Below are 12905 nucleotides of genomic sequence, written 5' to 3'. Positions count from 1 at the left end.
GGCGGCGGCGGCGCCGCTGCACGCAGGCACGCCGAGCTCGGGGCGGCGGCGGGCCGTCGGGCAGCCTGGTCCTGGGGCCGGGGCCGCCCCGCCGCGGGCAGGGGCCGCGGTGTGCGAGCGGCAGGGGGCGAGCGGGAAGCTGTCCCCTGCCTTTTCGTATGCCGTGCTTTCGCCGCAGGCACAGGCATTTAAGCCTCGAGATCGATCGTCAAGAACCGTTTCAATCACTCAAAACGTGAAAGAAACTCGCTGCGCTACGGCCCAGTGTTAACAAAACTAGATGAAGGCGTAGCCGGGGTACCTGGGCTTTGGCTGCAGAGCCTCGGCGGTCCCTGAGGTTCACAGGCACGTCTGTCTGTCGATCGATGAACTTCTTCCTCTCTGCATTGCCCGCCGTGTCTGAAGCTTTGGCCAGCTTGGGATCAATGTGTCAGATCAGCTGTGCGCCACTGTCACAACCTGCGGTGTACAGGAAGGCTGTGATACAAAAAAAAAAAAGTGGAACAGGTTTATGTAGTGACATGATCCAACCGTAAGAGAAACTGGAGGCAAAGTTAAACTATAAAACAAACAACAACAAAAAAGTCTTAATAATGTTACCTGAACAAACATGGATCATGGACATCTGTGCTGGCTGACTATAGCCTTTTATAGCTTTGAACTAGTTCTCCAATAACTTCACTTCAGTGTATCCTACTTACTAAGACTTTATCCTTCAGCTTAGCTTTTGTGGTTTCATATTCAAAGCAACAGAGTAACTTATCTCATATAATGGAATGAGACATTTTCTTTCCAGCTCGGAGGAGGATGCTCTAGCAGTGACTGTGCTGGACGATGTCTTGGACCATCGGCATTGTCTCTGACTCTGCCACAGACTTCCTTTGTGATAGTGGGTAAGTCAAGCCCAAATCTTCTGAAGAAGTTAGGCAGCAAAATACCTACCACAGATCTCCTTTTAGCTGTCTCCCCATCTATAAAATGGAGTTACAGCATTTCCTTACGTCAAGTAGCTGTTAAGGGTAAAGAGGATAAGAGATGCCTGTCAGATACTCTAGCAGCAGATGGGTGGTGGGAGCTTGTTAGATTTTGAGGAGTGTTGCCAGGGTTAAATAGCATCCATAATTTAAATGGTGCATATAATCAAGTTTAGTGCCTTGATAATCAAAATCATCAATTATTCATATAGTACTTCACCTTTTTAACTTTCAAGCAATAATTACATATTAAAATGGAACTACCTCCTGTAGCTGACTTTATGTCAGCCACCAAGAAGGGTTCCTCATGGCAGAGGATAGAAGATGCACACTTGCAGATCGGTGAGTAGCCAAAGGAAACTAGCTAATCCCACTCTACACTTCAGAAACTTTGATATGCTTATTAGACATAGTCATCTTCCTCATCTCCTAAACTTTCAAAGCATCTGAAAACAAGTATGCTGGAGGACTTTGAGTGGCTAGGCTGATGTGCAAGGGAGTTTGGATTGAATACTGATTCTGTAGCCTAAGTAATGTGAAAACTATCCGAGTTGGTTCCTCTCCTTTTTTGCTCATGTTCTTTACAGTAGTACTTTCCTCTGTTGCTTGTGAAATACACAGTGCAATTGCTTCTGGCTTGCTTTTTTCATGAGCTAGTTCAGCTGCAACAGCTGAGCTGAAATCTGACTAGCACAGCTGTGCTCCTTTAAAACAACAGCTGATTTTTCTTTCCTGCAAACTGCCAGTGATCCATGAATCCATTCTTTTTTATTTCGTGCAATTATGCTGTTGACTTGCAATTCAATTGTTTGTTGGGAATGTTAATAAGATATCCAAACCCATTAAACAAAAAGGAAAACATTATTTGGAATGTACTTTGCATATTCTCAGTATGCAGTTTGAAATCCATGTGCTGTCTAAAGACTCAGTACAACTAAGTAGGCCTTCTCAGTTTTGTAGTTGTTCTTTGGAGTTTTTTGCATGTGATGTAAATTTTTGTAAGAAGAGGTATTTTGATAACTGAGAGGAATGCCTCACAATTTTGATTAAAAAGAGACGGACTTTTATGCTTAGGATTTGTTAGTGCTGGGTCACAGCTTGATGTACAATCTTACAGTGATACTTTAATTTTTCTAGGATAAATGGGTGTATATGACTTTTCACCTGATCTAAAGCGGTTCCATGTCTTGTTTGGTAAGTTTGTATTTAAAAAGTGTTGAAAGTTGCATCTTGTAATTCAGTCATATCTTAATGTGAAAAAGTTCTGGTGAAATGTCTTGCTGTGTAGTTGAAACACTTCATTTGAGAGGACTGCCACAGTGATGAGATGCTTAAACTTTGTAATATCAACTTTTGGTTATGGAGAATATTTAGTTTCTCTTCTCTCTAGGTCTAACCTCTTGCCTGGCCTTCTGAACTACTGCTCATAGGGGGGGTTACTTCTGATGTTTTCCCATGATCATATTTAATAAATTACAGCAAGTTCCCTAACATTCACTTGTTTCTATTTTCAAGGACTGTTCCTGTATTCTACGTACACGAGTTGAATCAATCAGACCAGAAAAGCAATCTCAGAACAGCATCCATGAATATCTGGTAAGAAGAAAATAACAATGTTAACTGGCAAAGTTATACATATTAAAAATACTACATACCAAAAATAATCTCATTGAGTCAGGTACTTTTTCAAAAATTAACTTAGGAAGAATAACCAGAGTACTTTGGGGCTTCCACTTTGGAAGAAGACTACAGATAATAACTAACTAAAGTAGCTCATGTAACTAAATCTCAGGGTAGTGGTAAAAGCACCAGCTTGAGTGTTCTGACTTCAGTACTTGATCTTAGCATTTTCATTAATACTATTTCTCTGTTAAATATGCAAATGTACATAGTAATTTTGAGAGCCGTTTTTTTTCCTCACTTTTAGGCTGATTCTGATCTAGCCTGGATTCCCCCATCTACAAGAGAGAATGAAGTGATATTTTGCTCTTCCAATGTCTCTCACTATGAACTCCAGGTGGAAATAGGTAACCTAATTGTACCATAAAATACTTATGTTCTTGCAGATGCATTCTCTCAGGTTATTGCTTACTTCAGTGAATACTTATTAAGTTTAGAAAATGTATCAGCTGAATAGAATCATTCTTGGGTTTCTTTAGTTGAAAAAAGTACAGAACATCTCTCATGTTTCAGTTATCACTTATTTTAAAAATATAAAATCATCCATTATCTGAATTTTTCTCTTGATGTGTGTATATGCATGCATGCATGCATGTCAGTCCTCTACATCTGCAGTTATATGGGCAGTAGTTACAGCATCAGGTAACACTGTCTTGTCACTTGGCTACCTGAGATGATTGTCCTAAAGATAGCTGCCCTCAATCTTACTGTGCATGCATCTGTTTATGGGAAAGTGTGTGCTAGAAGTGTTGTTCATTCAGATGCGGAAGATATGTAACTGATGCTGAAAAATGCTTAAATTCTTTTAGTTGTTCTAAAAATATCAGAGCCATGTTTTAACTAATTTGCTGGATGTATTTTGCTGCAACTACTTAAGTTCTTGACATGCTTAATGAAAAAGTCATGCTGCTAAATCAGAATTTTAAAATGATTTCTAAATATGAAGCAAATTACGGGGAGGATTACTATGTTTTTCCAGTGTTAACAAACTTCTGGTTTCAGGAAGGAGATTCAACAACTTAACTTCAGTTTACCTTGCACGGCATACACCTACAGGGATGCAAGTTGCTGTAAGGATCACAGACCTAGAAAGTTGCTCTGAAGAGCATTTGAAAGCTTTGCAGGTAAAGCAACAGCACTGCTGCACCAGTGAATGAATACATACAATGAACTAATGAATACATACAAGGTTACAAAACAAAGGTAGCCCTCCTGTTTGAATTGGGTCATTTAAGTTTTTCCTTCAAAAGAGTAGAAGGTATGTGTAAGTTTGAAACAGAACTGCTTTCTGAAGAAAACACTTGACAAGTGTTTTAGAAAGGCTTCTGTAATTGTACAAGTGTTTTCCTTTGAAACACGTTTTGTATTCTGCATTTACATCAAAACTTCAAACTACATTTATTTCAGACAAATGCAATTATAGGCAAGTTATTTGCATTTCTGTTGCAGGCTGTGCACAACATAGCATAAATGCACACAGGGAACAAATCTTTCTACTGATTACTGATGTAATTAATGTCTTAGCAGAAGTTGTCTTCTGGTTAACATATCCATTTTTATTTAATTCCTTAGAACGAGGTGGTTTTATCCCACTTTTTCCAGCACCCCAACATAATGACACTTTGGACAGTGTTCACAGCTGGTAGTTGGCTTTGGGTCATCTCTCCATTCATGGCATATGGTAAGAACTGTTAAGTGCCATTTTCAAGTAAGACAAAGAGCTGATCCAATTTGGACCACATAGTCCATAAGAGATTTTTCTTTAAGCATCTTCTGTTTTTGTAGAAAAAAATTTTCCCAAACCAGAGAAGCCTTCCATATATGTTCTTCCTCCCCAGTGAAGTTTGGCATTCAAACCATATTAATTTGCATTTCAAGTCCTGACATCCGCTATCTGAGAAATGTTAGTTGGGGAGTGAATTTGACTTGATACAATTTTGAATTTTGTCAACAGAAAACTTGTTTGAATTGAGTAGAGGTTCAATTAACAGAAACATGACTTGAGTGTGATCTTTGCCTGGTGCAAGTTGCTTCCATATAAGCATTCTTGATGTACCATAGTCAATATAAAAGTGAGGATACTGCTCTTCATGAATGTATGCAATGAAGACTTGTTATGCTTAGCTAGGTTTTCTTCTCTTCCAGGCTCTGCTAGACACCTGCTGAAAACTTACTTCCCTGAAGGAATGAGTGAAGCTTTGATAGGGAACATTCTGTTTGGCGCAATCAGAGGATTAAATTACATGCACCAAAATGGCTACATTCACAGGTAGGAGAAAGTCAATGACATAGGTAAGAACCAGATTATAGCAACTAGTTTACTGAGAGCTCAGTTTCCCTTCAAAACCCATTTTCAGTTTTTCTTAAGTGTTGTCTCCTTTTCTCTTTCTATATACCTTTTTATGTTGGACAGTGCAGAAGCTTTTTTTTTTTTTTTTTTTTTTAAATAACAGAGCAGAACTTAGTTTGTAGAATCTTAACAAGAATGGTATCCAAACATTATTTAAACCCTTTTATAACACCAGTCCTCTTATTTAAATCAGTGTGTACATCTGTCTGGTTCTGTCTCTTTGCAGTTGAAGAGAATTACAGTTGTAGAGAATGCTTTCTTTACACCCTTTGCAGGGAAGGAAAGCCCTTCTCCAATTTCTGGCAATCACTTCTCCCCTCACTTGAGGCTGTATTAAAAAGACAACTCATACTGAATGAAGAACTTCTGTGATAATAAACTGCTAAACAGAACTGTATATTAACATCTCAGTATTTTATGAATTAATGAAATATGAAAGCTAGTACTGTTTTGAGTAATTCGTATAACTAAAATTTACCACTTTGTGTTACAGGAATATTAAAGCGAGCCACATTCTGATTTCAGGGGATGGTCTGGTTTCTCTCTCGGGCTTAAGCAACCTCTACAGCTTAGTTAACAATGGACAAAAGTCAAAGGTGGTATATGATTTCCCCCAGTTTAGTACATCTGTGCTTCCTTGGCTGAGTCCTGAACTACTGAGACAGGTCAGTATAAATTACACTTCACTTTTGCTATTCAAAGTTACTGAAATATTTAACTCCTGGCTTAAGTTTGCTTGTAAAAGGGCAATGAAGGCTGCTAATCAGCAACTTTTAAATTAGACAAAGATGTACTGAAGTTATTAAAACTCTCCTCTCCTCTAGAGAAGAGGTTTTTAAGCTGTTGGTAAGATGCTGCTGTACTACCTTCTTCTTCCAGAGAACTACTGCAGATTCTAAAACTTGTCTTCAGTACAACTATCAGCTCAGGTTTCACAATTCACTAATTATCCCAATCCTGTGTAGACTGTGGGATATTAGAATCTTGTCCTGATACAGGTGTTTGTATTTTTGTTAGCACTGATCAATGGCTTCAGTGATTTAGGCTGATTCTCTTTCTCCCGCAGGATTTGTCTGGGTATAATGTGAAGTCTGACATTTACAGTGTGGGGATTACAGCATGTGAACTAGCCAATGGACATGTTCCATTTCAAGATATGCCTCGCACTCAGGTTTGATGCTAAATTCTATTTCTACTTCAATACACTCAGAACTTTTTTTTTTCTTTTACTCAGAGAAATCAATGCTATTACTATTGAAACAGTGGTTGCTTTTTTGTTATTTCAAATATGCGTGCTTCTTCCTGGACCAAACTCCAGGAATGGAAAGATTATTTAACAGCTTAGCCTGAATAGGTCTAAATAGCTATTGGACTCTGTTATACTGCCATTCCTGTCTACTAGATGCTGCTGCAAAAGCTGAAAGGTCCCACATATTGTCCTTGGGATATAAATACCTTCCCCTGTGGAGAATCCAGGATGAAGAATTCACGATCAGGTGTTGATTCTGGAATTGGTGAGAGCATGACACGCACAATGACTAGTGAAGGACTGCAAATTCCCTTTTCCAAAACGTTTTCCCCTGCTTTCCACAACTTGATAGAACTTTGCTTGCAACAGGACCCCGAGAAAAGGTAACCTCCTGGTGATAGCTAATTTTCTGTCACTTCAGAAAGTGGTCATAAGACCAAGTACAGTGCACAATTTAGAATCCAGTAATTAGTTGAATACTGTTAAAATTAGATTTTCAGACAACAAGTACTATACCAAACACTACACTTACCTTTGGTTTTGTACTTTAAGAATTATCTTGTCTGAGGAACCATGCTTTTAAAGTCCTGTCTGATCCTTGGGACTGAATTTCTTATAATATGAATGTATTTTGTTCTGTGGTTAAATAAGAAAAACGAATAAGAAACATGCATTTTGTCCAAGAAAAAACAGCAAAATGAAGTACTTGGTTTTCAAAACAATGTCTCTTTTGAGGCATTAAATTCTTTTCTAAGTAGAAAAAGTAAAAAGCCTTTGAAAATAAACAAATTGCCTTTAGGAGTGCCCTCACTGCAAACTGAGGCATAGAATGTAGGAAACCTGTGCTGCTGCTTTTCATGCCTTGCATGTGCCTTGTGGGTAAATAACCACAGGGCTTGGATTCATTTGTCAGTTTAGCACCTTTCCCAAAGGCAGTATTTATTTTCCAAAACGTAACTGTATTTTTCATTTTATGATCCAGGCCATCAGCAAGCAGTTTGCTTTCACACACATTCTTCAAACAGGTGAGTTTACTGAATTCTCTCTGTTAGATGGTATAGCTACACTCTAAATAAACCACAAAATATTGGAGTTTCCATCTGAATATGAGGAAAAACTTCTTTACTGTGAGGGTGACAGAGCACTGGAACAGGTTGCCCAGAGAGGTTGTGGAGTCTCCTTCTCTGGAAATAGTCAAAACCCGCCTGGACGCAATCCTGTGCAATGCGCTCTAGGTGACCCTGTTTGAGCAGGGGGTTGGACTAGATGATCTCTAGAGGTCCCTTCCAACCTCAACTGTTCTGTGATTCTGTGAGTTGAATTACAAAATAACTGAGTCAGCTGGAACCCAACATGACATAGCACATCTGCTTCAGACAACTTTTTTACAAAATGCTATGATAGAGTGTAGGGAGCATAAAAGAAATCCATTTCCCCTTTGATAAAGTTAGTTTAATTTAACTGAAGTCAGACTAACTAATGAGAAAATTGGTTAATATCCTAAATTTAAAGCAGAAGAATTTCACAGCCAGTGCAGTTAGTATTAAAAGACTAAGTCGGCTTACTCTGCAGTGAGGAAAGCTAATTCTCTCATCCTGTTATTTTCAATATTCTACATGCAAGAATGCAGCTCTATGATTTCATATGCTTTTAATGAAGTCAGATACAATGTTATATAAAATTTTATATGCAGCTGTATTTTAACTTTTTTTCTTCTTTCTAGATAAAAGAACAAACACGGAGCTCATTACTGTCCCTRTTACCACCTCCTATTCAAAATACCAGCTCAGCATTGTTGGCACTGCCCTCACCAGCAATTGGGACTGAACTTGGATGTATTACTACAAATCAAAATGACACAGACTGGGAATTCTAAAAAGATACCAAACCATCATACCTCTCCCATGCTTCAGAGAAGGAAAATGTGATTTCTACTTGCTGCTTTACTCTGTATGGTTAAAATACAATTAGACAAGGTATACTTGAAAATGCAGTTGTAGTGGCCATATTTCATTAACTTCTTCCTCTATTGGCACCATAAAGTGCAGTAAGCCTCACCTTTCTCTGGCTGTAAGGACAACTGTATATAGAGAATGACTGAACTCTTATTTCCCTTTTTCAAAATATTTCTTAACAAGAGGACTCCTGCTGTATTCTTACTCTGTACAGTACTGAAAGTTATCAGCTCATATCGCTACAGTCCAAGTGCCTTTCTAAGTTCAGCCTTGGGTTTTGTCTATGGCCTTACTTATTTCAACACTGATCTGTCTTTTCATTCTCACTCAAATTATTTTAGTGAGAAGGAAGTCTCTGCTTTCAAGCCTACATTTGAAACTGCACAAGTTAGTTGCTTGTTTATGCAAATAATGTTTCTCTTTTCATACATCTGAAAAGGCACCATTAATGTATTTTTCTCAGCTGATACGCTGTGATACTTGCCAAAAGTTAGCTATCCATCTAGTCTTTCATGCAGTTCTAACTGCATGTTGCCCAAAGAAGTTTAGCTGCTTTGCAAGAGTGACTTGTTCTCTTACATTTATCTACATTCTTAGTACAGATTTGAGCTTTTAATCTCCATTTATTGTGTCATCTTAGCAAATGATCTGAGGACCACTTATGATGTAAAGCAAATCTCAAGTTATAACAGGTATGGGTTAATTCTGAAGCATCATGTTAAATAATTTAAAGTTATTGTAAGTATTTTTATTTACACTGTATTCCTGTTCACCACCAAAAGTTACTGAACCTAATATTGTTTTCTCAAAAGAACACCACCAACCACTTACTAGTTAGYGCGCATTAAGCTGCACTGGTATTACTGCTTGGGAAACAAGTCTCTTATGCAAGTCAGAGTTTAATTCCCATGGTTAGGTTCAGCCATGACATGAACTTGAATTAATTAACCAGAATCTCTGGGGTTTTATTGTTTAAGTAAGTCAGATAAAAACTGCCTCAGTAAGTTCTCATCTCTAATACTGTACCAAACAACAACTCAAGCTGAACAAGCAACTTCCTTTTAGAAAGTCGTATGTTCTTTTGTCATGTTTTAGAAAAAGTTGTGTCCCAAAAACACTAAGACATTATTGACATAAGTTCTGACTATAGTGAAAATGTATAAATAGATGTGAAATGAATGGATATATTTGAAATTTTCAACATATGTAACACTTTACATGTGAGTACTCAGGTCTTACATGGGCTGAACCTGTCAGCAAACTACCTTGAGAATACTACAACATTGCTAGCAGCTTCAGTGCAAAGCAGTGAAGGCTGACTGAGCAACAGGCAAGCCAGAGAGGCACAGAAACAAATCTAGATGACCACATTAAAGTATTAATGAAAGACTTGATTCTACTTATTATGCTGTGAAGGGAGCCCTATATTTCAAAACCTAGTAGGTGAAATAAAGATTAAAAACCTTCCAATAAGCTTAACCTTTCTGCCTCCCATTTATTTCTGTAATACTTACACTTCCACGTTCATCTCAGTTGAGCCATACTAACAGCTTCTTGTTACTGCAAGACAGAAGCTTTATATTTGTTACTGCTGTTTATCAGGTAAGAAAATAGCTGTCTGAATGAGAAAATTATTTCAGCTGATCATAAAAATATTCATAACTTAACTGTGCACTTTTAAAGAAGATACTATACTCGTGAGAATCCCATAAAGTTCTTAGGTATTAACCAGCTGTTTTGCTGGTTAGGAGCCATGTTTTCAAATCAAATATGTTTTATAGCATCTACAAATAACTCTTTAACTAACAGTACATGTAAAACTATGCCAAATCAAGTAAGTGAGAAAATATATGAAATTGTACTTTTTTTTTAAAACTATAGACCTCTGAATGAACATCAGTACTCTTTAAAAAAAATTAAAACAAACGGCTGTAGAAAAATTCAGGCAGCCTAAGTGCTAGTATTTACAAGCTTCATTTGAAATAATAGTACCCTGCACTATATCTGTAAAAATGAACTTGAGTAATGAAGTATAAACTGATTTAAATAATTAAATGTTCCAGTGGAGCTACATTGCTGCCATCTATTTCAGTGGAAAAATTAAAATGGCTTATTTCCAGATATTTGGTCAGCAGATGCACTGACATAACTTTTAAGAAAAAAAATGAAATATTTTTGTAAGTTAAAAAGCTCACAAAACCGTATTGTTAAGTGTTGCATTTCAACTGTCATATTTTCAAACAAAAGCAATTAAGAGTAATATGACTTCTCTTGCTAATTTTAAAAAATAACCAGATATACATATTTAAATGTATATTTACATTTAAATTTATATAAATTTAAATATGTATATTTACATTTATATTTAATACATATTTAAAAGCAGTTTGTAGATCAAGTTTGTTGAAAAGTATTGTGCAGTTCTGCCATCTTAATTATGATACCTACATCAAGGAACAATGCAAAATGAGAAATGTCAGTTATTACCAGGAAAAATGTATAACCATTCTATTGCTGTATAAGTTTAAACTGCCAGGCATTGAAAACAGATAATTCTTGGAAGCAGAGCTCTATTCTACTGAAAATCTGAAATACAGTGCTACAAAAAACTTTCACATGCGATTAGTGTGTTAAAAATCCTAGATGCATGATCCATATTGTTAAGAGGCAGCTTGCAGTGACTTTATAGTCTACGCTGTTACAGTTCTAAGTACAATAAAGCTTTTTTTTCACAGAGCACTTATTTACTTACAGATACCAGTTATGTATGTAATCAGCATATGAACTAGAATTAAACTAGGGAAAATAATTAATTCCATCTTTTTGGACTTGAGCTTTTTCAAGGGTTCTTACATTTAGGCCCATCTTAAAAGGGGCTTATTTAAAAAAAAAAAAAAAGTATACAGTTGTAGATAGCCAAACTACCAACTCTTTATGCTGTTTTACTGGCTACTTTTGCAAATTCGATTCTTGTGGAAATAAGACAAAAGTTTTTTTGCTGCGACCTTTCTTTGCGCTAACACTACACCAAAAACTAAAATATCTGTCACAACAGAGAACTACTCATGTGAAGTAACATCATCCTCATTTTTATGGTCAATGCTATTGAGTTTACTACAGTCTTGGTCTAATAATACAGCAGTTTGTGAATGACTTAATAGATGAACATGGGGAAAAAAGGTGATTTATTTAGAATCAACCTATCATCTGCTATATAAACTACTCTAAAGATTCTCAATGCAATAAATGATAATTTCTTCCACTTGATGCTATTAAGGAACAAAAGTAAACATTAAGAAAAAAGTATTATCTAGGTTTACCTTACCTCTCTCTCCACCACTCCCTCCTTCCCCTCAAGTGCTATTGTAGGCAGTTCTTAGTCTGGAGGACAGGGTGAAATCACAGGAAAGCATATGAAAAAACTACTGTTCTGAATCTGACAAGAGACAGGTACCTAAAGTAGGTGATTCATGTACCCTGCCTTTAATGCTATTAAATAGCTTTGCTAAAGTATATTAGGCTGTCTAATAAACTTCCAAAACAACTAAGCTAGCTGTGATGACCTGTCCCGATGGTCTTCCCTATCCTGTACGAATGAGGAAAAAATAATAAAATTCAGAGATACTAAAGAACATACCCAGTGAGACAGACGTCAAGAGGGTATGATTAAGAACCATACTGTGAAATAAAGCTATCTATCTGATATAACAGATCAGTAAAAACTTAAGGATTTAGAAAAGAAAACACTGAAAAACTGAGGTGGTCCACTAATAACCAGCTGGCAGAATAACACCTAGTAATTAATATAATTTAACCCATCCAGAAACTTGAGATAGGATGAAGGAAAGAATACTAGGTTTAAAGAGGTTCCTGTAGAAACCTCCACCATTCCCAAATGAAAGCAACTGATTCTATTCTATGAATTAAATGCATTTATATAAAAATATCACTTCAGAGTTAAGATGATAAATACCTTGAAAACCAAACTGCTTTTAATTGAACTGCTCCTATGCTAAGGTTCTACATACAACTCAGTAATTTCCAGCTTTAGATGTAAATTCATCATTCACTAAACAAATCTATAAATGTCTTGATAATTTAGCAAGCCATTACAGTTACACAAACACAGCTTTCTTACCTAAAAGTCCCAGGAGGTTCCTGAATTGCAAGTTGTTGGGTTTTTTGGGGGGTAAGATATGACTACAGAATAGGCCATTGCTACTGGATTTGCCCACAAATCCAGAATTTGTCCTATAATGAAATCCACCTGCAATAGTGAGACCATTAATACAGGTTGAAATCCTGCCTAATAGACTTAACAGGGTTTTCAGAGTTTTACATTATAGCCAAACAAATGGACACACTAGTAATAAAAGTAGTAAATAAAAGAATATTACATCAAAAATTCCTAGGAAAGAGCTCCATGAAACTTTAGACTGGCTGCTTTCCCTAGCTGTATCCATATTAATGTGGTTAATGTCCACACTGAAACATCCAGTTGAAAATATTTCCATCTTTTGAAATACTAAAGGTTTTTTTTTTCCTTTCCCACACTTGCACATTTCTGAAATGCAGGAGACTTGTTACTCTGTTAATGTAATCGATAGCAGAAACACATTTTCCAACAAGTTCATTTTTTCTTGTAATAATAATGCTCACTTTTATACCAGTCGTCTTAGAAGTGTGGTCTCTTTGCC

The 12905-nt window shown here is 36.7% G+C and overlaps 1 protein-coding gene across 2 annotated transcripts; it reads left to right on the top strand.

Moving 5' to 3' along the window:
• The first annotated feature begins 84 nt into the window (after positions 1 to 84).
• On the top strand, positions 85 to 9687 carry STRADB (STE20-related kinase adaptor beta). 2 transcript variants are annotated; one of them, XM_026087708.1, is made up of 13 exons: positions 85 to 893; positions 1211 to 1316; positions 2112 to 2168; positions 2490 to 2570; positions 2902 to 3001; positions 3657 to 3778; positions 4227 to 4335; positions 4800 to 4923; positions 5498 to 5669; positions 6071 to 6175; positions 6407 to 6636; positions 7236 to 7278; positions 7977 to 9687. In XM_026087708.1, exons 3-13 carry the CDS (start codon positions 2157 to 2159, stop codon positions 8127 to 8129), a joined length of 1251 nt encoding a protein of 416 aa, XP_025943493.1. In that variant the 5' UTR covers positions 85 to 893; positions 1211 to 1316; positions 2112 to 2156; the 3' UTR covers positions 8130 to 9687. The 2 variants fall into 2 exon arrangements, with proteins under 2 accessions (XP_025943493.1, XP_025943486.1); XM_026087701.1 differs by lacking the exon at positions 1211 to 1316.
• The last annotated feature ends 3218 nt before the right edge of the window (positions 9688 to 12905 follow it).

The sequence above is a fragment of the Apteryx rowi genome, unplaced genomic scaffold (assembly GCF_003343035.1).
Source record: "Apteryx rowi isolate R43461 unplaced genomic scaffold, aptRow1 scaffold_12, whole genome shotgun sequence".
NCBI classification, from domain to species: domain Eukaryota; kingdom Metazoa; phylum Chordata; class Aves; order Apterygiformes; family Apterygidae; genus Apteryx; species Apteryx rowi.
Note: the sequence above shows the minus strand (reverse complement) of the source record. Positions and strands in the feature narration are given on the sequence as shown.